The 27732-nt window shown below is 34.9% G+C and overlaps 5 protein-coding genes across 5 annotated transcripts; 3 read left to right on the top strand and 2 right to left on the bottom strand.

The window, feature by feature from the left end:
* The first annotated feature begins 266 nt into the window (after positions 1-266).
* On the top strand, positions 267-2983 carry LOC140060095 (lactoylglutathione lyase-like). The gene is made up of 6 exons (XM_072106164.1): positions 267-486; positions 1652-1734; positions 1986-2126; positions 2314-2384; positions 2478-2567; positions 2751-2983. Exons 1-6 carry the CDS (start codon positions 424-426, stop codon positions 2834-2836), a joined length of 534 nt encoding a protein of 177 aa, XP_071962265.1. The 5' UTR covers positions 267-423; the 3' UTR covers positions 2837-2983.
* An 891-nt stretch (positions 2984-3874) lies between these two features.
* On the bottom strand, positions 3875-11464 carry LOC140060094 (zinc transporter 6-like). Its single transcript, XM_072106163.1, has 10 exons — positions 11239-11464; positions 10710-10846; positions 10221-10305; positions 9701-9809; positions 8393-8473; positions 7719-7898; positions 7192-7311; positions 6550-6700; positions 6241-6354; positions 3875-6137 (listed from the first exon to the last, which is right to left on the bottom strand). Exons 1-10 carry the CDS (start codon positions 11462-11464, stop codon positions 5484-5486), a joined length of 1857 nt encoding a protein of 618 aa, XP_071962264.1. The 3' UTR covers positions 3875-5483.
* A 508-nt stretch (positions 11465-11972) lies between these two features.
* LOC140060443 (protein CEBPZOS-like) lies at positions 11973-15665 on the top strand. The gene is made up of 4 exons (XM_072106657.1): positions 11973-12006; positions 12516-12661; positions 14313-14357; positions 14628-15665. The coding sequence occupies exons 2-4, from the start codon at positions 12553-12555 to the stop codon at positions 14711-14713; spliced, it is 240 nt and encodes a 79-aa protein (XP_071962758.1). The 5' UTR covers positions 11973-12006; positions 12516-12552; the 3' UTR covers positions 14714-15665.
* A 649-nt stretch (positions 15666-16314) lies between these two features.
* Positions 16315-23100, top strand: LOC140060398 (protein STPG4-like). The gene is made up of 7 exons (XM_072106586.1): positions 16315-16587; positions 17584-17658; positions 18957-19196; positions 19553-19626; positions 21310-21364; positions 22088-22195; positions 22480-23100. Exons 1-7 carry the CDS (start codon positions 16411-16413, stop codon positions 22594-22596), a joined length of 846 nt encoding a protein of 281 aa, XP_071962687.1. The 5' UTR covers positions 16315-16410; the 3' UTR covers positions 22597-23100.
* A 2607-nt stretch (positions 23101-25707) lies between these two features.
* LOC140060945 (structural maintenance of chromosomes protein 6-like) lies at positions 25708-26329 on the bottom strand. Its single transcript, XM_072107319.1, has 2 exons — positions 26212-26329; positions 25708-26144 (listed from the first exon to the last, which is right to left on the bottom strand). The coding sequence occupies exons 1-2, from the start codon at positions 26327-26329 to the stop codon at positions 25708-25710; spliced, it is 555 nt and encodes a 184-aa protein (XP_071963420.1).
* Positions 26330-27732: the final 1403 nt, after the last annotated feature.

The following is a 27732-nucleotide window of genomic DNA, read 5'->3' as shown; positions in this document are numbered from 1 at the left end:
AATCATCCAATCAAATACGATGTAAGTTGACCGTCTAGTCTCGACCCTCTATCTACACGTACCGTACCACCTCAAATTAAAAAAACTACAGGGGGCGCACTATCCATAAACAAAATTACAGTATATTAATTATTATTATTGCTGCAGTTTGGAGGGTTGGGGGGTGGGAAAAGGGTTTAGGGGTCCGGTTCGTGTAACGTGTGTGTCGGGTGTGGGGGGGGGGGGGGGGTTCGAGGGAGGGGATGCGCTACTTTACACCTACTACTGTACTAGAATACAGCAGAATATAAATATTAAAACTGGTCAATCGGGCTTATTCCTGTACTTTTTTGTGACTGTTTTGGCGTTTCATATTAATGTAAACATCAGTATAAAAAATTATTTTGGTTTCAGTTTTGTAAAAATAAGAAAAAAAACACAAAAATGTCAGGTTTGTCGAAGAGCGAGATAGAGAATGCATGTGCCACTCCCGACGAAAGCACACAGGTAGGAAGTTTCACACTAGCCTAGCTAGGCCAGGCTAGTCTAGTTCTTGCGACTGCAAATTCTAAAACTCCAATCCTAGCTAGGCCTAGGCTTTTAGCTTGCCATTTGACGACGAGGAGGAGAAGCTGACCGCCGACGACATGCTCGACATGACACACAGTTCATCAGAAGTGTGTCACCGTCGTCGGGTATGGAGTGCCACCAAGGACAAATAATAATTATCATGTTCCTACATATGGCAATGAACAAAAAATGATCCCTCTAAAATATAGTACAACAAGAAATATTTCTTACAAAAAACGCTGCTCGCTTATTGAAAAATATTTTTTATTTCAAATATTTTTGAATGTGTAATTTTATTGTCACATAATAGTTATTTTACCTGAAAAAAATGTAATTTAAAGCAACAAATACTTAAATTGTCTGTCAGACAATGGGTTTTGGGTTTCTTTTCTTTTTTTATATGTGAATAAATATTACTTTTTTGTTACAGAAGTGAATACTCAATTTCTGTCACTTTAGTCAATTTTATTGCTAAGGTCAAATCTGGGGGTCACTTCATCACCCTAGATATTTCAATTGTGAAGTATCCTATTACAAACATAAACTTTAATGGACTGTTTCGATAATAATTCAATGAATATCTGACAGTGAATATACCAGAAATGCTTAGGGATTTGTAATTTTAGCATGACATGTCCTAATAGACTCTTTCCCAGACGTTTTTTTTTGGGTCTACTGTAGCAGCTGGAATCAATAAATCATAGTGGAGTTTCCATTTTCACAAAACTGTCTGTCCTTAGAACTATAACTGCTGCTTGCTTTAGCTTCTGATTGAGTAGTCCTAATGGGACGTAGCGGGCTAGAGCAGCAGCGTGATAAATTTAGATTATAATCGCGAAGATGAGAACAATGAATTTTGGTATATAAACCGGCAGCCGTAATGTAGCCAATTTCTAATTTTATATGGCATACATGAATATATTAATTATTAATAAATAAATCCAAAGGCAAATTACTGAAAAAAATGACAATGCTGTGGGTATCAGTGGCTGGATCTCAATGGAGATACAAAAATAAAAAGCGAAAAGCTAAATCAAAACGATAAAGTAAACAGCCAGAAAAGTTATTAATAAATAATATACACTTTTTTTAATCTTGCCAGGATTTTATAATGCAACAAACGATGTACAGAATAAAAGATCCGAAAGTATCTCTAGATTTCTACACAAGAGTTTTAGGAATGCGGTACGGTAAACACAGTTAACAAAAAACCAGGGGAGGTATACTATTTATATACTTTATACTATAAAAGAAGTTATTTTTATAACCTCCCTGGTATAAAAAGGTTTTTTATACCTCCCTGCACTACTGTAAGTTAATACACAAAGTATAAAAATTAGTTTAAAAAGTAGAGAAGTGTGAAAACTTTTTAGCAAGTTTTGAAAGTGCTACACACAAGAGTCTTGATTTAATTAATATGCAATATTTATTTAAAGGTTACTTCACACTCTTGACTATCCAAGTATGACATTTTCACTATATTTTATGGGCTACTGTAAAGCCGAGGATATTCCAGTTGATATTGCAGAAAGAACAAAGTGGTGTTTTCTTCAGAAGGGTACGATTGAACTAACATAGTGAGTATCGTATTGAGACCCATCTATCGCTTACACGACCCCTACTTGCAAACTCACAATCCATGTACCATGAATTTAAATGTTTATACTAATTAATTTGTTGTATGCAGACTGAAGAAAATGTATCCTATTTTTCAATAGGATTGTTTATTTTTGTGGTGTATTCAAATGTTATTTTATTTTTTAGTAATTATGGAACTGAATCTGACCCAGAGTTCAAAGGTTATCACAATGGTAATACTGAGCCAAAAGGTTTTGGTAAGTGAATTTATATTGGTTCAACTTGTTAATTATTGCCTGCAACTATGAAACCTTTCTATTAAAACTAATTTTTATCTTTTTATTGGACAGGGCACATTGGACTTTCCGTCCCTGATGTAGATGTTGCTTGTAAACGATTTGAAGAACTTGGGGTCAAATTTATCAAGAAGCCTAATGATGGTATAAGTATAAGTTTATAACATTTTTTTCCCTTTATCTGTACCGTTGTGGCTGTCAGCACAGTCAACCATATGTCTAAATTAGTATTTTCTATAGGTAAATGTCACTTTCATATCAGTAGCACTTAATTTAATGTCCGACATTCTCACAGATGCTTTACAATCTTTGTTTTTCTTTACATAGGTAAAATGAAAGGGTTGGCGTTTATTCAAGATCCTGATGGCTATTGGATAGAGATACTGACTGCCAATAGAATGCCAACTTTATAAACAAGTGTACAGCATAAAAAAAAACAAATAATATTGTTCTGTTGCTTAGATAATTTATATTAATTGAGGTAGAAAAGATTATTATTTTAAAATTCAAACCAAATTATGATGCTAACTGTGATACTATACTGTTATAGAAAATATATCTGAACATTAAAATTCAATAGTCTGACATGTTTTCTTGGCATGGCTTATTTTTGTACAATGGCTATCTACATCCATCCATTCACGACACTCTACTATTCATGATTCCTCTTCGCATACATATTAACAACACCAAACCCCTGGTGATCAATTTATCTGTCCTTAACAAACGTCCCAAACTGGTCAATAGAACTCGATTTCAACATTTGCAACTGTCGTTGCCCTCTATGGACCATGTACTCAATTCTCAGAATATCCGTCTTAGCAATCGTAGCACCTTTACGAAATTCTTGTTGTACCCTTGACTTGGCACCTGGCTTGTCGACAGAAAATCGTAGGAATTGTTTATAAAGGTGCAATACTTGCAATTGTAGTTTACTGTGCCTTGCCATATTTGATGATGCCTTTGGAGCTATATATGGTCATAGATGAGCATCTGCACTTTTTCTGCTATTCTGGAGAGAAAAAATTTTTTTATAAATTAGTATCGCTAAACAATTCAAAATAGTGTAATGGTATATTGTTATTTCTAGATTGTAAATTGTTCACTGTAACTTGTTATGACGAAGGTGGCGTTCCATATTTACAGGAATAGGCCTAGGCTAGCTTTTAATTATTTTAATTTTACAAAGTAGACTCTAAAAAGTAGTGAAGAAGCCATATAACGTAATCCTTGTCAATTATACCTATGTTAACTTAATAGTAATATTGAATGTTAAGCCCAAACATCGATGTTATGTGCTAGGCCTACTCGATGACAAGACACTGTATGGAGTCACAGGGTCCCAGGATGGAGTACAATGCTTCTCGCTTCCTATATAATATATTGTAATACATTTTCACAAAACAAACGGTGGCTAGACAAAAAAAATAAATTAAACATACTAAAATGAACTTTATCGTAAAATACTTTCATAGAAAATATTGCTTCCTGTCTATAGCAATTTATACAGAAAAATAACAAAACATTGAAATCATCGGAAAGCTAGGCCTACTTATTTATACATCGCGCGAAACATGGTCGACCAACATTGCCAATCATTTCAATGAAAAGCGCTCAAAGAAAGGTTAAAATATAAGCTCGAATTTATTTTTGTACCACGTAAAACAAAAGATATTTATTATCGCACAATTTTATTCAAAATATACTGTACATAAAATTGAACAAAAATACATAAAGTAATTGTATATACAAAGCTTTAATTATGACAACTTTTACTTTTCATAACATTAATTTTAGGTCCAACTTGAAAATTACAGTATTATTAATCAAATTAACCATTTGACTATCTGAGAGTGAATTTGATGGTAAAATCACTTCAGTTCGACTCTGGGTTCTTTTACACTATTGCACTCGTATAATCTTGTTTTTGTACCAATAATGAACATTTAAATATAATAAATTTGTTTTAATTCAGAGTATAGATAGCACCAAACAAATAATGTAATGTCAACTACTAACACAAGTTAACAAAAATGCACAAGTGGAGAAATGTAAAATGCCATAGAACAGTATTATAAGCCCATGACTTGCCTAAACTACTGAGTGAAACATTTGTAAGAATGTTTACCGGCCTTTAAAATATTTTAAACTATTCTTTTTTGCCATTATAAAATTATTAAATAATCTTGAATTAAATGTAGCTATTTCAAAACTGTCTCAAAGTCTCCTGCATTCCAGAGAAAATAAATCTTCTCATTAATAAACATTTTTACTGTATAAACAAATATTTATCAAACTAGAATTTGTTGTGGGTTAAGTTTTACATACATAAAAGTACCACAGAGAGCTTAGGTACGTTTTCACATTACAAAACCAATGAATTAAAAAGTCATTAAAATAATAGTTAATATCATTGTATAAATGACTTACTTAACTAATATTTGAATAGGGTAATGCAGTGGTGTAAACGTAGATACATGAGGCCGCTGGTTTAGGAACCATAGGGGGCCCTCCAACGCTGGAGACCACAGGCGTGTTTTTTTTCGACATGCCTGTTTTTTTCCTCTGTGCACTGCTCATGGCCCCCATAAGCTCTGGGCCCCTGGGTCTAGCCAGTGACCGCTCATAACTGTTACGCCACAGGTGATGTTACAGTATCTAATAGCATACCAACTGTAATTCCTCATATATTATTATAAAAGCCAAATGAAATTATTTAAACAGAAATATTTGAATGTATATTAAGGAGGATTATAATGTATTCAATGTTTACTGTTTAAATAAAAATATATCAGAAGAAATATATTAATTTCATGTGCTTTTGGTTACAAATGTTGGTCTAAAGTCTTAATAATTCATATAAAAAAAAATCTTGAAATAAGAAATATCTCAAATACTGTATATATAAAGGAAAAATAGCATTAAAATATATGAGTGTGTATTTATCGTTAAAAGGATTTAAATAAAATACGCATTTTACAGCCATTTTGAATTTGTACACATTAGCTTGTGGAATAGAGTTTAAAAAGTTGTTTTAATAATTACTGTACCTCATCACTATCACCTGTTTTCGGTAAATCTATCGGTATAAGATTGTCTACTGCCCTCACTACCATAAAAGTTTACTTTTCCCAAGTTATTCATATCAAATGACCCAGCACCTTGCCTGTTTGATGCATGAATAGGGTTCGATCCGGTGCTTTGCACTCCGTAAGTGTCTTTAGGCAAGCTAGGCTTTGTAAAATCAATCCCAACTCTTGTTGTTGACCTAATTTGACCCAAAGTACCGTCTGACAATTGTTTAGAATTCAACGCAGATAACACCGGATTAGCTGCAGCAGAGTAACGTGATGGTACGCTCGGAATTTGCGGTTGCGATCCATTTGAAATTGGTTCTAAAGTTGAATGAAAACTCAAATCCTTCATTGGGGTTCCCTGAGGAGTACTTGACGCACGAGTTGGCGTCGATAAAACAGCTGATTTATAATCTTTCTCAAGTCCAGACGCTATCCGGTATGGTAGGTCTCTTGGGTTATACACATTTGATACACTTGGCGCTAAAGGTGCTGGTGGTGGGAGGCTAGTGAATGATTTTAAAGCGCTTCTATTGAAGCCTGCCATCGTGGATGGTCGCGTCCAATCGTCCTTTATCACCTGAATTGTTAAGTTCACGACTAGATTGGATAATTTGTTTGAAACGTGTGCTAAAACAAGCTGCAGAGAAAAGAAGAAAATGTCAAAAATCATTACTAAATGGCAATGTGCCCTACTATTATAAAAACTATTATCAATAACACTTGTTACTTTCGTCGGTTACCTGCTCATCTGCGTCCCGTCGAACCCGTACATGTAATGAACCAGCAAGTGTCCCAAATGACAATGTCCAGAAATGTTCATTACGGAACTCTAATACACCGTCTAAGGTCGACGCCTACAAAGACAACCCAAAAAATTGAAATTGATAGGACAGTTTATATTATAAATACAAGATCTACAATATTACAGCATTAGGTGACTGATCAATCACAAACACCTGACAGTAATCTAATCCACTGTTCGCATATAAACAGCTATGAGTTCAAGCAGCTAGATCTGCTTTTGTCAAAAAATATGTTAGTGAGCTCACCTCTCTTAGACTCTTGTCCAGTTGTCCTATGACATACTCTGGAGTGGTCTGAAGCAAGATTGTACCACTGTACACACTCATAGGAAACATGGTGCCAGATATCATCAATGCTATACTGTAGGCTGCCAATATATCAGCTATGTTATAGTTACTGCCAAAGAAAACAATTATCTTTCATAATCTAAAGCTCTGTCTACACTATCAAACTAGTGTGATGTGCCCAAATATGGTAGTGATGTGCCCAAATATGGTAGTGATGTGCCCTAATATGGTAGTAATATGACATCATCATGAACATATATTGGCACATTTTTGTGATAAAGTTTGATAGTGTAGAAAAGGCTTGATATCATATCTTGTTTAAAATGGTTGCAAACAAAATAACACTATTCATGTACTGCACAATGTTTATGAATAATCAAAAATTTGTATAGCGCAAATCACCATAACAGCGACACTTCCAACTTAATAATTCAGAATAAATTGAACATAGAATAGGTATGGCAGTCAATCTACAGGAAAAGATACGCATTTAAGGTAAGGGTCAACAGATAGAGGTCGGGTCAACAGGTGTAGGTCGGGTCAACAGGTGTAGGTCGGGTCAACAGGTATAGGTCAGGTCATGTGTTTTGTATTACTTACTTTACATCAAGAAGAAGATCAACAATAAACAAAGCAACACCACCAGCCAGACCAATCAGCATAAGAGGGTTAACACGGGGTAACAGAAGCCTATCTAAACCTGGTAATACGGTACAAAAACTGAAAGAAAACACAAATAGAGTATTTGTTTAAATATTTCAAAGATAAAAAAAAATCAAATATAACATCATTATTCTACATGATATTATTTCATTTATTCTTTGTTTCGTATTCAAGTGTACATATACAGCATTACAGAATAAGCCTAGCTAGGCCTAAAGACGGCCAACGAGATGACATTCACCGCGAGCTACTTACGTACTGCATTGTTTCTCTCTTTTTATCATTATTTACCATAAAACGTACATTTAAGAATGACCTGGTCTAATGTTTTTAAAGCAATATATATGCATTATTTTTACAAAACGTCACAAATTGTAGGCAATGGGTCTTTAATAATTAAATTAATAATTAAAGCATCTTTGCCTCGTCTGGTGTTAACCTCTCACTACAAACATTGTACATACCTTCTACTCATGTCTGCGAAATGTACTTGCAACCAACTGGAACTAGATGCAGCTATCACGTGATCAAATGCTACGTTCTTGACGCCGTAAATCACAAATATATGACAGAAGAAGCCGAGGCCAGCCCCAAGCAGCAGCCTACCAGTGTGCACCTCTTCAGGCTGCAGTAAGAGCTCAGTACTGAAAGAATAAATTGAAATGAATTCCTTGAATGGCTGTTACGAATGAGCATAATCATATCATAAACAACATTTATTTCCAAAAATGTTGGCATTACCTAGAAAGCAAAATGTTAGTGTCAGGAACGCCATAACAAAACAGACAAAGTGAACAAAAACAAAATGACAGATAAATACAAATAAAAAAAACAAAACTTAAAATGTTTTAATTGCAGTATAAATCACATTTTCATTAAATTGTTTTTGCCTAAACACGCTCGTATATCATTAATAACATATATTATCAACTCTCTCAATATTGGACGCCCTTACGATGGTCTAATATATTTACAGAATGCTTCAAATAAAAAGAATTTAGAGGACATTTAAGGCCTCAAAAATGGTATGGTTTTGACAGATTTGGTGAGTGTCACAGTTGCTAGTATTGGGGGATTCTATATTCTTCTTTCTAAATGTTTTTTTTATTTGTATCATCAGAAGGTTTACCATACAAACCTTTCTTTCATTATGAAGACTGAACCAAATATTGCCAACATCGTACTACCAAAAACAGCTAATACTTCAAACCTTTCAAACCTGAAAATGAAAAACAACCCATTACAATATTTGGTGATTAAACTAAAGCTCTGTCTACACTATCAAACTAGTTTGACAAAAAAAGTATGACGTGCCCAAATGTGGTAGTGATATGACATCATCATGTCCATATATGGACCCATCACATAAATACTAATACTTAGTGTAAACAGAGCTTAATAAATGAAAAATTCAATGGCACTACGACATAACACTACGCTTACCACAATAAATCAATAGTTTGTAATCAAGAATCTGACAAAACATGCTCTTGAACAAGTTAATTACGCTCTGTCTATACTATCAAACTAGTTTTACAAACATTTTTCCAAATAGGGTAGTGATATGCCCAAATATGGTAATAAGAACTCATATATATATATACAGTCGACTCCGCCTAAGTCGAATTCGCGTAAGTCAAAAAATCGCGAAAGTCGAATTTTTATGAAAGTCCCAATTCTTTCCTATACATTACTGTGTCATTTTTATTTGTAAGTCGAATTTTTCTAAGTCGAAATTCGTCTAAGTCGACGTCTTTTTGTGGTCCGAATACACACATTCTTTAGTGATTTATATCGTATAAGTCGAAGTCACAAATCACGTGGCAACACAACGCGCTAAAAACCCTGATGAAATGTACGTAATTCGATAAACAAACGACAGAGGAGATAATGTGGGACCATATCGGTTCTCTCAAGCAGGTTGTATAGTATAGGCGGCGTCCTACAACTTGCGCTAGTGTATAGTGTATGAGTTGTTTCAGAGTTGAGAACTTGAGCGGCGTTTTGTGGGTACCCATTTTGTGCTAGACAGATGGCAATAAACAATGGATACCGATTTCGAAATCGAAATGTATTTATTATACGTTTTCGTATTGTTTCGGGCCTAAACAATAAAAGAAAATACAGTTTATCATTGCCGATAAAAGAGGCTTAGCATTAGGCCTAGCAAGCTAAGCAAACTCAATTCAAGAAGGCTCATCGCGTGAACCGCGATCGCGACAGGGTACCTACTAGGCCTAGCCATAGCGCGGCTAGTAGTAGGCTAGGCCTAGATTTTTTTTTGCAAATCTGTAAGTCGAAGTTCGCGTAACTCGAATTTTTATACCGGTCCCATTAGATTCGACTTAGGCGGAGTCGACTGTATATATATATATGGGCATTTCACATTTTTCCAAAATAAGGTATGGTGTTCAAAACAAAAGCATCTATAAATAGTTCTTCTTACCCGAATGAAAATGACGACGTAGGCGTCTGATTCCTCACCCATATACTAACTAAAGCTGTTCCAAGATAGGTTAGGTCAAAGATTAGTAGATTTGTATATGCTGTTAATGCTGCAAAATAAGAACAAAATGATGAAAAAAAAAAACAAATAAAAATATTTTTTATATAGGTCTTTTTTTAAATATTATTTTATAATTGATATACAAATGAGGTTATATTTTATGTAGTGGCTATCGGCATTATATTAATTGTTTCTCCACCTCAGCAATGTCAACCTTGCGTCAAATGCATTGTTTGATGTAGGTAATGTCGACTATGCACCTTAATTCTGTCTAACCTATCAAACTTTGTCAAGCTAGTTTGGTAGTGTAGACAGAGCTTTAGGGAACAGGGCTGTAAATAGTCACTTCCTTATTTTATGTTAGACAGTGTGTCTTCTTGTTATGTTAGTCTCTCTTTCATGTACTATGTGTTGATTGTGTATAAAATGATTATAATAATATAATTCGAAATGTCCATACCCATACTGCCTGTTGAATTACACCATATTAATAAGATTAATATACAAAGCATTGTGAATATACTAACAGCAGCAAGTCTTCTGGTCTGAAAGATAATAAATATACTGTAAGTGTCATCAAATATAATACATCTGAACATGACATGTACCTTTATTTTTATATATAATATTATATAATATAAAACAGAGAATTAAAATAAAAGTGGGGCAAAACACAAGACAAAAAAAAAATATAATACATCTTTAGTCTTGTTTTCTTTTTCTCTGAAAAGTATATGGACACATAAAATAGCTTTTGGAGCTTTTAGGGTGGTAGATTACACTGCCACTATATACCATCTTTGATCCTCTACTTTCACGCAAAAAGTTATCACAAAAAACACATAAATGCATACATTAAAAATGTATGTTCTATTATCTCAAGCGCTATAGCACTGTAGTTAATAAATTATGTATCTACTTTTATTTCCACACTTGTTTGTTTGTTTACCTGTGCCTGACCTGCCAATGACTTCCATTCCTGCAAAACCCTGCCAATCAAGCCACTTTGGCCTCTTGAGAATGGTTGAATTGTTCCTGATATTTGACCTTTAGAAGAAGCGATGGTTGTACCTCGTTGTCTCAGATCTGTTATTGAAATGTCAATAATGATTATTAAATTATTATTACATTGTTAGTTATCTGACTGTACTGAGAGGGAAAATGTCATTAACTTAAGATGTTTACAGTGGCAAGTTAACAACATTTACAAAATTACAAATTTACTAAATAAATTACAAACTCAAACTTGAAACTAAACTTAGCTTTAAAAATTACAATTTTATTTTTTATTAATAATTTTTTTATTAATTAATAATATTATTAGCCTGGCCTAGCCTCGGCTACAGTTAGTATAGTAGGTCTACGAAGCGTGACGTCTAACACAAACAGTGTATTCTATATACTAAGCTGTCAAGCCATAATCAACACGGCCTAGGCTAACCTTTTGGCCAGTAGCCCGGCCGCGAGCAGTGACTCACCGGCTGAAACGTACTCTCCACCTCCTGCAGTCGAGGCTATATCCATGGAAATGTCTGGAGCGTCAATATCCAACGCCACTAGCCCGTCCATTTTCTTTGAGTCATACGCCGTATGTCCAAAGTTATTTTCCATTGCATTAGATGTAATTTTTCTATTTAAAAACCGTTCATTTTGGTTCTGCAACGTGGATGTTTTTACGTTAAAAGTCAGTCGATCGGAAGCCATATTGTTCACATCATTGATGAAAAATCCTCATAAAACAGAACAACGGATTGGTTGAATTTCGGTGTAAGACAAATCATAAACCAATCAAAACGCGCAAAGAAAGTTGGTAAAAATAACTTTATATATAATCAAAGAACTTATAACACAAGAATCTCCTGTTCGTCCGAAGCGCGTAACAATTTCGAAAGGCATTGTGGGATAGAATAGAGCTATGGGTGGCGCCATTGTGAGCCATGGAGTAGGGCGCCCGCATCAAATTAGAAAGTCAAAATCATAGAGGGGTTCTGCTAATACTCTAGGGGGGTAGAGTAATTGACTTCCTAGTTTGGAGGGGGCGCTGCTCCATGCTGTGAAATGGCGTCGCCCAGTTTGACCTTTTAACCCTGTACTTCCGATACTGTGTTTTGAATGCAAATTGAAGAACAGGAGATTCTTGTGTTATAAGTTCTTTGATATAATATACAGCTAGCTGTAATACGTTGGTGGCAGCAAATTGTAAATAAGAAAACTTGTGAAAAAAAGTACACAACCAACAGTTTACTGTAAAGTTGATTTATTAAATATTTTTCTATTTTAAGTAATTCATAATAAATTGAGCAATTGAGTATATATATTTATATATCAAATTCACTATTCTATGAATATTTTATGTGTTTATGCACTATTATAGTTCGTTTTTATATAGGCCTAGGCTCTACTGTGTATGCCATGTGTTCATTCAGTCACACTGACGACAAAGCACTAGACTGTCCTCAATTCTCTAGGTCGTTTCGTTCCTTTTTTATATTTTATTATTCGGTCCTTTAAAAAATACACAGTGTAGAAGCACACAGCTCTGAAATTGGGGAGATCATTGTTTTATTAGAAATGATAGGTTATCAAAAAATAGTTATTTATATTAAGGTCCAAAACAATAATAAAAAAACAAAGCAAAAGTCAAAATTGACAAAAAAGAAAAACAACTTACAGAACCAGTCAAGCAATGACTAGTGGACATGTGGCAACCCCTAAGTCCCTAATGGTTTCTATAATTACTATAAAACATTTTCAGATTTTGTATACTACAGTATATTAGTGATCGTTTGACAATGTCAAGAGGGAGAAGGATTTGGAATGGGATGAAGTATGTTATATATGTAGAATTGGCTGCCCTGGCAGGAGGCTATTATGTCTGGCACAAGATGAACATTAACCAAGGTGAACCTTATCTATCTTGAAAACAATACACATACATACATATGTACATTGTATGTTTTAACTATTTTTATAAATATCGAATAAAATCAATCAATCAATCACATCATTTTGAGGCACGAATCCAGTAGGGTTGCACTTTGGGCATGCATGCTCCCCTTTTGACAGCTAAAATGAAATGTACTTTTGACACCAATTCCCTTTCATAGTTCTATATAGAACCTATCACTAATTTAAGCAAATTACTCCTTTTCATCTATATATAAATTTACGTAAGGGCAAAATTCGGTAAATCGCGCCTTACTTCTAGAATTTTTACTCGATGGTATATAAAGTTGGTTCGTACTTTCGGTACTGATTTTAACCACCTGATGTAACCCTGTTTACTAATTAAATTGAGTTAGATAATTAGTTATTGACGATTAAAACGAATTTAGGTTCAACGATTTGCCCCAAATAGGGGTGTTTTCCGATCGTGGTATACACTGTCTAATGGATGTCCGTCTTGAAAAATACCCGCCACAAAAATGCGAGGAGGCTTCGCATTTTCCTATCTCCTCCTACGATAATTGTTTTTAATAGCTGAAAACCGGTTGAACAGCTAGAGTACAGCATCATAATGTTGAAGACAGGCCGATTTTCTTAAAAAAATACTATTTTGTTAGATTTAATATACGATTATACAAATGTATTGATTTGCGATGAATGGAACATCCCAATCTCTCAGTCTGCCAGAGTTTGGTTTAACACAAGTAGGTAAATTTATGAGCCCTTGGTTTAACACATACGGTAGGTAAATATATGGGCCCTTTGAGAATAAACTTTAGCAATACTGTAAATACCTATTAACTATTTTTGATCCTCATTTGAATCGAAAATTTCTTACTGTGAATGTTCGTACTGTTGGATGTAATATAAAAATATATACAAATAAACGTTATTACTGAGATTGTGGATAGGCTCTACTGTTAGATATATAAACACATTATTATATACACATAAACTTTATACTGACAGTTCCTTCTCAACGTTTGTATTAATTAATAATTACCAACAATATAAACGTCGTAGTGGTGTATCGTGACATGTACTTTAATATTTCAATCGATTATGACAGTGACAGTTTTAACAAAGTATTAAATCGCAAATGTTTTACTGTATTTAGAGGTATATTATTTATAGGCGTATAAAACATGAAAAAAATATTTCGTTACTGAGTGGATAAAGAATATATTTAAAAATTGTTCCTTTTTGTACACTATCCGCTTTCCCATCCCTCAACCCTAATGTTACATACAAAACACAAATTGGGTTTCTTTAAATGAGTCCAAATCAAAAATTTGGACTCATTTTGTGATAAGTTTCTCCTTCGGAAGTAATTTCCAGGGTGCTAATTTTAGTTGACTACATAAATCATCGTGTCTATTTATTCGTTTCTGTAAACGACAATTATAGTATTATAGTCCTGCGGAACGTACATTTGAAATCGCCAGTTTTGTGACGCTGAAATTACTGTGTATTCGCGAACCATCTGTGGGCACGACCTAGATGGTACGCTCGCTTCGCTCGCGTACCATCTAGTATTTATAATGTCAACTATTTTCCATTTTCTTGAATGATTGTTGATAAATTCCTATTCGCTTTTTAATTATAGATTACAGAAAATATATGCACAAAACATTTCCGCTTGTTTTAGAAAGTAAGTACAGTAATAACATTTTAAGATTTATTTTAAACAATATGATGAATAATTGATTATTAAATGAATGAATAATAGATTTGTGTTTTTTATTGGTCATAAAATTTAAAATTAGAGATTAAGGACTGTGATTAGATGTTGTTAAAAAAGTGAATTTTAGATACTTGGCTAAAAGAGGTAATACTTATTTACTATGTACCTTATATGGAAATTGGTATTTTGCAAACAAAACAGAGCATTATGATATAATGATACATTAATTTCTTATAGTTTTCTACAAAACAGCAGAATATGGTGGAATAAAAGATGCAAGAACAAATGATTATGAAAAATGGGGAGTGCAACCAAAGTCATGACAGTAGTAGGCTAAGCTCTGTCTACACTATCACACTGTGACAAAAAAAATGTGATGATGATGTCATATCACCACCATATTTGGGCACATCACCCTTTTTTTTGTCAAATAGTTTAGTTTTAGACGATTTATTATAAGTACTGGACATCTCTTGAAATGGAGCATAAGAACATAGGACTTGAAGGTGCATTTGTGGTTGGAGTTGTCTTGGAAATGAAATGTTACTAAAATATACTTTATTACATGGAATTATATCAGTCAATGAAGAATGGATTTTTAAAAATATTGGTTTAATTATGCCATACTAAATGACAAAACCTTTTATTAAAACAAAGACAGAATTTGTATTCATTTTTTTGATTATTAAAATATACTAAGAATAATAATAAATGAAAACTTGTATAGCGCCGGTGTCCCCACCCATGTGGCGCTCACGACGCTTTGTGCATTAGCAACTTGCGAGTACATCAGCTAATAGCGACGTCTTCAGGTTGGTCTTGAAACTGTTCAGACTAGTGGAGCATTTAACTGTTGCTGGTAAACTGTTCTTCCATACACTTGGGGCTGCAACGTTAAAAGATCTCTAACCCCACTGATTATTACTATTATGGTTAGATAAAGCAAACTTTTGAGTTTTCTTTCCAGTGTATTACACCGCCTACGATTTTTATTATTTTCGATATCAGTATTAATTAATTCTATTGATCTCGATATATTTGTTGAGTGGAGTAAATTAATACAATGTGTTGAATCTTCTTCCTTCACTATCTGTTTGTGTCTCTATGGTAATCTTTTGTGTTTGTGTTTTTCCGTATTTATTTACTTGTAAACAACGTTTTCTTTTCAGTGTATCGCGCCGCCTCAGATTGTTATCATTTTCGATATTATTAATTTTATTCTTCTCGATATATTTGGGTAAATAAATAAAATGTATTTAATTTGCCTCCTACACGATCTGTTGTCTCTATGATAATCTTTTGTATTTATATTTGTCCGTATTAAATACGGCAAAAATATGAATACAAATAAATTTTAAATTTAATTAATTTTATTGATCTCGATATATTTGGTGAGTGGCGAGTAAATAAATACAATGTATTTGGCTCCTACACGATCTGTTGTCTCTATGATAATCTTTTGTTTTTGTATTCATATTTTTCCGGCAAAAATAATATGAATACAATAAATACAAATACATTGTATTTACTTGTAAACAACGTTTTATTTCCAGTGCATCACACCGGCTCCGGTTTTTATTATCTTCGATATTATTAATTAATTTGATTTCGATATATTTTGTTATAAGTAAATAAAATTTGAATTGAAACAGGTGTTTCTGCTCAACAGGTAAACTCAGGAAGTGATTAAAAATCAATGCCTAGTTTCAATATTGACGTCTGCTGCATAGACATTAAATATATATAAGAGTGTATCCGTAGGTTTGTTAAATATTAACACGCTTCAATGACCAGACGGAAACTATAATATAATAGCCTCTTCAGAAAACAATGTCCTGTAACTGCTGTGGGATTAGAATGACATAAAGAACATTGTATATAGTTGCCATGACGAGGGGGTCATACCTTGCAGGCAGTGATAGATATAACTAAGCTGTTATCGCCATTGTATATATATACAGCCTATCTGTAATAATAAAATAATATATAACACAAATAGTGAGTCTGTAATAGGCCTATAATGGCACCGGAGGCTACGTCGACGGGGAAGGTTAGCGCAACTTTAGATGACAGTAAGGGGAAAACATCGAAACAATCATCGAGAAGAAAATCAAGAAATACTACTATAGCTACACCTAAAACACCGAATATGAGGAAGGAGTATGTATCCGTCTATGATCGACCTACACCTAAAAGGGTAAAGTTTTTCAAAATACGTAACATTTTATTTCAATCGTATTACGCGATGCACGAATTGAATACACGGCACTAGGCCTAAATATGCCCAATAATATACCATTTTTACAGGGCTGCTATCCGTATAGTCACTGCCACTGTTTAAGTTACCGATATAGGCGTATTTGTTCAAAAATTAAGTGAAGAAAAAAACGCAATTTCCGTGTCTGCCGATATGCATACGTGCCAATCCGCTGGATTTGTACCCGTTCCTAGACTTCCGTTAAACTCCAAAATTACTTTGCATTCCATGACTAACACCCTTCATGTATTCCCATATCCGGGCCAATTTTAGGATTCACACATTAAATTCCAGTCCCGACTTCTTTTCCTCCCCGGATTCGTGAAGACACCACTAAAATTGTTAATCGTATTGTAAAATATTGAAGAACTTCTTCGAGAATGTTCAAGTTTGCTTTAAATACATTTTTAAGCGTAATAAATGATCAACAATTTCTATTAACAAAGATTACAGCATTTAAAGAGCTTAATGACAATCCTTAAGCAAAACTAATCGCACCAGATAGCTGTTTGTCTCGTTCTTGGAAAGTTCAAGTACAAACGAGAATTTCTTGAACATGGGTTCCATCACAACAAACAACATTCTATACTCTTCAAATGTTTAAACCCTTCATATTATTTTACCCTTTTTGATCAGTTCTCAAAAGCTTTGTGATCGAATGCCTTTCAAACTGACTGACTGACAATTTCGTCTACATAATTATAATCACGCTTGTCCTTTCCATTACTACGTTGATATAAAGTTTGCAGTACACGTAACACGTGGGTGTTCTGAAAAGTATTCTCGACGAATGTAGAAGGTCCAGGAAACTGAGGAACGAACACAAGTGAAATTGGGTGGGACTGTGGAAGCTAACATGGATAGGGACTGTGGAAGCTAACATGGATAGTTTTTAAATATGTAGCAAATTATGCAATATAAATATTATACTTTCAGGATAGAAAGAGTTTAAAGGAGAATTATGAGGGTCAAGTATCGGGTCGTGAAGATTGGTGGCGATCGACTATCAGGGTAAGAACACAAAACAATGAATACCAGAATGACGGTGAAAAAAGTAATTGAATAAATTATTTTACCGACGTCATCATTTTATCTTATCGGGCGTGGTTCCAATAGTGTCTGGATGTCTACCAAATTTCGGTTCCCCTTTACCAACATAACCCTCTAAAAAGGCTTAGTACTCGAGTAAGTTGGCTTCATGGACCAACCATCGTTTGGTGGCAGATTTGGAGCACCAACTTATAAACCAGGGTAAGTACGTAAGCCCGAACAGGTAGCTCAAAAGGTGGATGGCGGGTTCTCCCACGCGTAGGTTTTGCTTCCCCAGTCAAATCTAGCAAAATGTCTAATTCCAAAATTTCTATTACGAATATAGTTTTAACCATAAGTAAATCGTATGTAAATATATACAGGCGGTATGTACAATCATAGACGAGCAGCCGTATCGTCTGCTGCGATAAAATCCAATACATTAACGGTACTGAAATCAAAGTACATAGTGACGTCACGAATCTCCCGGGAACATGCAATGTAAATACTGGTTCAACAACATCATCAACAATTGATGCATTTATTTATTACAGTAAATCTCCACTAAGCTAAGTTAAGCTATATTTGCTACGTTTTCATGATCCATTGAGATGTTTAATTAATCCATTCCCGCGCGTATAGGGCATGGCCAAACACATGGATTAAACTCTTGCGCGCTCTCTCCTTGTAAAGCTTCTTTCCTCCTCTTGGACAAAGGTTTGATAGCCTTGCTTGGACGCAACGTAATGACGTAAGCGCTCCTCAAGTAATTCTGGCCAATCAGGACGTGTGTCTTCTTACCTACCTACGCAACATTTGCTTCACATCCGGGTCTATAAAGTTTGAAAACCTTATCTAAAACCTATATGGAATCATTAATTTTTCAAAAGCGATTCTTGTTTGTTTAAAAATGGGAGGATCAATCTACGTACTTTTCCCAAAACAATTAACAACATCAATAATGATAATAATAATGACAACGTAATCTTTTCCAGTACGACCTTTCGGCAAAGTAGGCTAACCAATTAACAATCGACGTGAAAGGTTTTTTAATAAGCTAGCACGCAATTAATGCCCAGCGGATCACACACATTTATAATTGTAAACTTTTATTTTTAACTAGCTGTTTAAAAAAAATTAAAACTAGGTTAGCTTAATTAGGTTAATTTGAAGAAAAAAAACTGAATGGATGAGATCAAGTAACATCACAGACATAATTTAACGCGCGCGTATAAATAATGATAAAACAATATCAATCTAGTTTTTACTGTAATGTTCAGGAGACCCCAGTACCAGGTGCATACGAGTCGAGGGATTTCTTGATGGATCTTGAAACAAAAGATGCCTCGTGTACTTTCAAGACTGAAGGAAGAAAACGACCGGTAAAACAGAAGCGAGGTGCCATCTTGCTTCCAGGGGCGTATGAGCAACATGATCTAGCATACGAACTTGACAAGAAGCATATGACTTACACATTTAACAATACTGAACGAACAGCGCTCCCAGGTTTTAAGGATAAGGTAATCATTCAATATTAGATATTTAACTTAAGGCACCTTTCACACACAATGTTGCCGAGTGTCAATACATTCGTTCTGTAATTATCATTGCTAGTTGTAATTTCCGTTTTGTCGTGGTTTACACAGAAATTATGACAAATTTGATGGTAAAAACTGGTAAAGGAAAAATATTCATCTTAAAATTGAAACAGAGTTCGGACAAAAAGCAAGGGCAACCAACACGCCTAAAGTGTTTTCAACCAACACCTTACCCATAGTTTGATAATGAGACATTGTTATTTATTATTTATTTATTATTTATTTATTTAGCAAATAAAGATGATTAAAAATAAGATTTTCAAATGTTCTTTTGTCAGGATATCAACGTTTGTCCAACTGAATATCCAATGGAAAAATACCTTACGCTCTCAACACATAAATCACCCACTAAGTAAGTAGACATAGTGCGAATAAAAACGGGTCATGATGATGATCTTTATTGGTTCCCACTAGAACGCAACGCAAGAACGTAAGCGCGACGCAAGTAATGTGACCAATCACAAGCCATCATGGATTATCCGAATTGTCGCTCGGCATTGATCAACTCGCCTGCGTTGCGTCCTAGTGAGAAAGAACCGTTTTAAACAATGTCACATCATGCCCCGGATTACATTACAACCGTAATGTTCTTACTGATTGTGCTGTCCTCAGTAACAATATGCGGACATAATTATAATTTATGTGTAGGTAAAATATACGTTATTCTTGTGTTAATGTGTTGAGTTATTCTCATGTGCGTAATAAAAATGTTTTAATCTAAAAATTAACATTGTTTGAAATGCACAGTATATACCCAATCGACTCTGTGAGTGGAGATGAAAGTAAAGAAAAAACAAAAGAAAGGTCATGTCTACAACAAGTGACGCTAAATTAACCTTTTCGTCGACTACTACGCTAAATCAGAGAAGTGATGCTATCACAGTCCAAATTGGCTAGTAGGCATACGCAAACGATTCCGTAAACTCAACGCATTTAATTGGACCAATCACCACGCGATGGATCATCCGACATTTCGCTCTTGGTTGGTCAAATTACCTGTGGTGCGCTTAAGTCCTTACGTTACGCGGTGCCAACTTCAGGCAATTGGCAAAATGATGTTGGCGTCGAGACGTCTTATGCCTCTGTTGGTAGGCCTATATTTACTTGTTTTCTAGTAAATCACAAGGATCGATTGTGAAGACTAATAATTTCATTCGTTAGACTATTCTGGTTTAATTGAGCTTATTGTGGTCTGAAGTCAAGCAACATAGAAGGCTTAACCTAGATATTAATAGATTCGAGAAATTAATAAAGTTTGCTGCAGGCTACCCCTCACTTTGTCTAATATGCGAGTGAACACAATAATTAGTTTTACAAGGGCATTTTATTGATTTCGATCGCGTATTATTTACTGTAGCTAAGTGTATGTAGGCCTTATACAACGCGCGATGATCAATGTGGCCGAGCGGTAAGGCAGGTGCGGCCGCCGCAAACCGTGCTTATAAAATCAGCACAGGTTTAAGTCACTCCTCGACCATTTTTCTGGTGATAGAACAAGTCTTCTCGGATAACGACTTTAAACTAGAGGTCCACACCTGGCTCGTACTTTAAAGAACCCAGTGCATCTTTCGGAAGAGTGGGGTTAGGGCTACCCCGGTGTAGGCCTGCTTATAGTCCATTCATCCACTGTCGTTGTGGACAGACGAACGGGCACCGTTTGGTGACAGCACTCGACACAATGGACCATTAGGGGAGAAGAAAGTTGTGGTATGTCTCGTCCACAGTTGTACGCAGGCTATTCCTATTTGCATTTACATAATATTCAATTTCCATTGCTTGCTATTTAACGATATATGCACATCACTTTAAGCCAAAAAGAAAATCCAGCCTAGTGATTGAATAGATTATTCATTAAGTTGTAGTGACGTTCGCTAAATAAGATATGATAATCCACTCTATGTCACTAAATACTATAAATGCTATACGAGAGTTCACAAACCTTTTTTAAATATTCGTTGACCGGATGCTCGCGTGTATTTTGCGATTGATGTGCGAGGTGAAATTTGAAAACAAATACTTATTCTTTTTATTACAGACACGCAATATTTAAATCAAACAGTCAACGATTTCCTACGATATATTTTAAAGGGGTAAGTTGAGATTGAACAACGTTTTCACTTGGAGGCAACGAAAGTGAGTTGACCAATCACAAGCGACAGTTCGGATGTTCCATCGCGTCGTGATTGGTCAAATTACTTGCGATCTTGCGTTACGACCTCCTCCTGAGAATAATTGCCTCGTTTCACAAACTTAAAAATCTAATACATAAATGTAAAAATGGATTTATATTTTAAACAATGTATGTCTGAATGTACAGTGCCATTGTATTAAATTCAACCAAAAACCCATTGGCTGGCAGCCAATTTGACTAATTTTGCTTTGAATCACAGTTTTTTTTAGGTTACAATATTTTTTCCGATCCAATTTTTGATCAAAGTGAATAACTATTAGGCCTCGTAACATTAAAATGGCATATTCAAAACAAAACAATTCCGGGGGACAATATATCTTTAATTAAAAAATCAGAAAATATTGATAACAAAAAAAATTAAATTACTCTCGAACAAGCCAACGTTGTGTGATAAAATATCAAGACGAAAGGGCATAGGTCATTCGATATTAAAATAATGTGAAATAGGCTACAGTGTAAATAGGTATGGATAGTTAGTTGGGTTAGATTGATTGGCTCCGGTTTTGTTCAGTTTACTGTCTTAAAATGTAATAATTATTTTAAACTTTTAAATGAAAGGTGACCCCATTTACCGTCGTTACAATAATAATACTTGGAAATTAAATTTATATTTTTTCTTCAGACGAAAAACCCAGCACCGTGTCATTATGAGTATACATCGCCGTCAACAGCACCCACTATCTCGTCGAGTTTCAAATCGCAAACCCCTCGATTCAAGACTTCACATACGGTATGTATACATCACTTCAACAAATAAGTATGTGCTTAATTTGCAGAATATACGCCTACATTCAGACAATGAGATCATGAATATACATGTGTGGATTCAGGCCCTCTATAGATTCTGCCTTAACGTAATGGGAAAAAAATAACCGGGACAAACCATTCAATTAAATGAGGGAAGTAAGGAAGGGGTGGACGATTATATTTGACATGCTATTGTTATATAATACTAGGGAGCTGTACTCCCTGTAATACCACTGTCATAAATTGTTATTTTTGTTGAATTTATAGAAAGTACCAGGGCCTGGTACATACGAAAAGACATACCAATCACCCCAACCAGCAACCATCATTAAGATGGGACGTAATCATGGCTTGTTCTTTACGAGTGCGTTTAATCTGCCATGAATAAGGATGATCTATGGTTGTTGTCTGCACTACAACACGTTTGGGTGTATATTGGCGTTCCATACTTCAGGAAAAAGATTAAGGAATTTTCGAATACAGGACGGGTACGAAGCAGTCCGCCACAATTGCACTCCAGTTCACAATTAATTTGGCGTAATAATGTAAGCTATCACAATGCTGATGACCATGATACGATGTAAATATAACGTCAGTAATACTAAAGTTTGAACAGTTTTAAATATTTAGGCCTATTCACCAAGAACTTTGTATTGGGAAGTTCGATATACATCTATTTGACGTCGCTTTTAAAAGAACAGCAGCTGGCATCAGATATAAGATCTTGTTTTATCCCTTGCTCCTGGTAAATTATGTAGGCCTACTTTTGTTAACTTGCCGAATAAATATTATTATTACTATTAAAATATCTGATAGTTTGTTGTAGTTTCATTTAAAATTAATCTAATTTACTGCACTAGCTAGCCTACCGTATTTTTGGGAGTTTTTCAGAAGAGATATGGCATGGTAACTTACTTGCAATGCAATTTCATGGTTTGGTATTTCTCAATATAGACCAGTCCAGATATAATTTAGAAATAAATCGATTGAGGTTAGTATAAACCATCTTTCGTAATTTTACCCACCTGTTATTCACTCACAAGCGTGAATCACCTCCATTTCTTATTTTTCTTGCAGCATTGTGTAAAATAGAATAATCTTCTTGTAATCCTTAGAGATACATTTGTGCATTTGCCAGCACATCGCGCTTATCAATAAAAAGTCTAACAATATCCTGCTAGTGATCTTGATTAAATTCGTTAAACCACTCGCTCAAGCAGGAACGTCAAAGGCTCCTTTTAAGACGTGGCTCTTCGAAATTTTGATTGTGTGTGTTCAAACAAGGAATTTGGATGTTCAGTCACCCATAAAGTTCTTGGTTTAATCATCAACCAACCCTACCTGGTCGTGTAAATAACTTTTTTGTAAAAAAGCTGGTTCAAGACCCCTATTAAGGGACACGTTCGAGACCCAACAAATCGTTTCCTTTTATTAAAAGGGTGTCTATAGTGAATAGAGCTAACATACATTTCCCCTAACTCTTTTCACGGAACTTATTCCCCCCCCCCCCCCCTCACCTCTCATCCTTAATAGGAGTGTCCCCTGAAGAGGTTGGCTGTAGGAGAAGGGACTCTAAGAAGTAAAGTATAAACTTCAAATTCAACACGATTTTTGGTTAAAGCGTGGTTCCCACTAGTTAAGGCAACGCAAGCGTGTTGACCAATGACAAGCGACAGTTCGGATAATCCATCGCTTGTGATTGGTCAAATCCCTTACGTTGCGTTACGTCCTTGTGTTGCGTCTCTAGTGGAACCAAGCATTAGAGTATCATACTTTCAAAGTTTTGTCGTGAATGTTTCATAATTATTCAAGTATTTGTGTTCAAAGGTTGCAAAGGGCCGGATAACTGGTGCTTATACTAATCGATAGAGCCATTAATGTTTTTCTTTATTTCCATTATTCACAACAAAAAAGCATAAACATACATAAATATTCATTACAAAAATGAAAGAATAGAAAGGGGGAATCTCTGAAGCACAGCTTATAAGTAGAAACCCCCTGTTAGAAAACATGTGAAGATATATCTAGAATTGTATTCATGTTCTTTCCATGAATTCATTGTTTTCTAGATTAATTGGTTTCCGACAACTTGCCGGGTAACGTGCAGCCTGAATCAATGTTTCATATTGTCAGTAAATGATTTATATTATTGTAAACCTCTCTTGTAAAATGTAAGGTAATGTTAATAACTCCAACTTTAACATATTTATCAGTAAGTATTGCAGACGCGTAGGCGATCACAACTTTTTTTCCTTAAAGGTCAGCTCCGGGCAAAAAAGTATAATTTTTCATAATTGTACTGTAATTTCAGTTTTATACTGCTGGTATGGTCGACCATTGTCACAATTAAAAAAAAAATGTTTTGTTTTCTTAAAGGTCAGCTCAGGGAAATTTCTCATAATATTGTAATTCATTTCACTGGAGGTCTTAATCAGCTTTATATAAGTTGCACTCCTAAGTTTGTTCATGGTATTTCATCTGATTGTCTCCGATATTATTTCATATTGATGATGTTAATAACATATCGTTCTGAGTGTTTGTTCTGAGACAGATATTAAGCTATTATGTAATATTAAGAATGGCATTTTCAATGCTAGAACTTAGCCAGAGGGAGAAGCAATGTGTTTTAATTACCCAGCCATACAATTTGAAAGCATATCGCGATGAAATCGTCAGACTACTACTGCCCCAGGCTAGGCTATTACTTATATGTAAGGTGAATATTACAGTCACCCACGCATTGTGTTTTGTTGTATGTCGTTGAATTTGAATTATGTTTTACAGTTTCATTGAAAATTCTAACAAAATGCTGAACACAACAGTTCCTGTAGGCCTCGGCCTACATATCATTATAATTTAATAAGTATTACATATTTCTGAATATCTGTATAAAATTAGTATTGCGTAAAAATACACGTTTATCATCAACTGATTTCCGTGAGGAAGTCGTAATAAATGTTCTTTATAATGGCCATTGTCCATTTAATTATGGCGTATTTATACCTCAATTACGCTGTCATTATGGCTTTGGACTAAATATATTATATTCCACAAATTCTGATCAAATTAGCTATATTATGATTGGCGCACATACACTGACATTTCTTCCGATACAGCATAAAATTATGAATAATTAGTTAGAAATGCATTTCATATAAGCCAGAGATTTTAAGACCATCTTAACCGTCTCTCGTTAACCGCAAAACCTTTTAAAGCGTGAATCTCTGACTTTAAATATTAATTACGTCGTAGTCCAGCAAACAAAAGATTGTGAATATTGTTGTGACGTCGTTTACTCTTTTTGTACGCAATGATATATTTGCATATTTTCCACCTGTGAGTTGGTTTAAATAGACGAGGTATTTGACAGTAGGGGAGTTCCGGACAGGAGGTTGTGTGTACGACGATGGTTAAATAAAGTGATATCCTTTTGCTCCTGAATTGTGTTGTAATCATTCGTCATTTGCTGAAGTTGTGTTGCCTTCAGAAAAAAACTTATAGCGTCAGTTGGTAACTTTGATTGAAGAAAGTTACGGCTCGTGTCCTGATTAGATTAGAGACTGGATTGTCCACTTGTATGTTGAATTGGTCAAGGAGGTGGGTGAGCTTTTCCTTCTTTGTTGATACAACTGCACCTTTCTCACTTTTTAGTTTATAAAACGACTGACCATCTTGATTAATTCGACGAATGACGGTCACTGAGTTGCCGTACAAGTCATGCTTGAATGCATCCGTTCCCCGATTGATAATTTTGATTGTAATTTCTGCATAACTTTTTTGATTTTTTTTTTTTTTAAAGTTGTTCATAGATGATCCTCTTCCAGTGATATTAGCATTTCCTCTTAAACCTACTACCAAAGCAGTCAGAACGGCACTCTTGCCACTTCCATTTCTACCAACAACAAAGTTGACATTTGGCCCAAAGGAAAAGTCTAAATGACCATGACACATCAAAGTTTCTTCAGTATACTATTTTCTCAATAAATCCAACCGAATTACCCTCTTCCTCTGCATCCGAGTCTAGGTCTGGATCACTGTTTTCGTCCTCTCCAGTTTTGCGTCTTTTTCTCGTAGGATCACCTTCACCATTTTGTGATGTCCGTTTCACAACTGACATTTTTATATTTTAACGGCTCTTTCTAAAGTCCACAGGCGGGAATTCAATTCATCCACCATCCATCCACCATCACCCTACCCAAAAGGTAATCCCAGTACTGTTTTTGCTGGTATTCAGAACTGTTGTTGCTGGGATTCAGAACTGTTGTAGCTGGGATTCAGAACTGTTGTTGCTGGGATTCAGAACTGTTGTTGCTGGGATTCAGAACTGTTGTAGCTGGGATTCAGAACTGTTGTTGCTGGGATTCAGAACTGTTGTTGCTGGGATTCAGAACTGTGGGGTGTTGAATTCAGAACTTGTTTGAGGCGGATATTTTCATGTGCTGGTTTGGACATTTACGGAATTAACCAACGTTAGATTGGAAACGGCAGTAGTTGTGTGGTTGTATATCTTATGTAATAATATTTCTATTTATTTATCTTATTTTTATAATTGGAATTAGATAATGCGTATATTGGGATGTAAAAAAAAAGATGAATATTAAAACAAAGTATATTAGAATTGGATAATGCGTATGTTGAGATGTATAAAAAAAATAAAATGTTAAAACAAAGTATATTAGAATTAGATAATGCATATGTTGAGATGTATAAAAAAAATAATAAAATGTTAAAAACAAAGTATATTAGAATTATATAATGCTAGACATTTGACCGAAGTTGTCAGGCGTCAATTTGTGTAGGGTGGGCGTATGTTGTGACGTCGTTTACTCTTTTTGTACACAATGACATATTTGCATATTTTCTACCTGTGAGTTGGTTTAAATAGACGAGGTATTTGTACAGTAGGGGAGTTCCGGGCAGGAGGTTGTGCACGACGATAGTAAAATAAAGTGAAAGGTACCGAGTAATTAAATGTGTTGCGTATGTATTGCTTAAGCTTGGTTCCCACTAGAACGTAACGCAAGGACGTAAACGCAACGCAAGCGTTTTAACCAATGACAAGCGAAGTTATAGACAGTTAGCAATCACAAGCGAATAAGCCACCGCTTGTGATTGGTCAATTCATTTGCGTTGCGTTACGTCCTTGCGTTGCGTCGCTAGTGGGAACCACGCTTTAAGCATAACAATATTGACGATAAAGTTAAGCCATACTGCAGTACTTGGGAAGGCTCAGGATCTGGACCCATTTGTTTCTTTGGCTGATGCGCACAACGAGTTAACATGGCGCAACTTGCCCAAGTCTCTACCTATTGTCTTTTCCTTACTTATGCAACGCCATGGGTGCCAAAATTTTTATCTTTTTACCAATACTTAATCAAATCGCCGGCTCTTGAAACTAGACTATAACTAGTTGCTAGTCCAGGTCACCGAAAGCACAGTAGAAAAAAAATAATAAGAAAAACATGTTAGCTCTGTCATAAATCAATAGGCGTACATTTATTATTATAACAGCGTTTAAGC

This window comes from Antedon mediterranea, chromosome 10, assembly GCF_964355755.1.
Source record: "Antedon mediterranea chromosome 10, ecAntMedi1.1, whole genome shotgun sequence".
Taxonomy (NCBI): Eukaryota; Metazoa; Echinodermata; class Crinoidea; order Comatulida; family Antedonidae; genus Antedon; species Antedon mediterranea.
The sequence above is the reverse complement of the archived record's forward strand: the minus strand, read 5'-3'. Positions and strand labels throughout refer to the sequence as shown.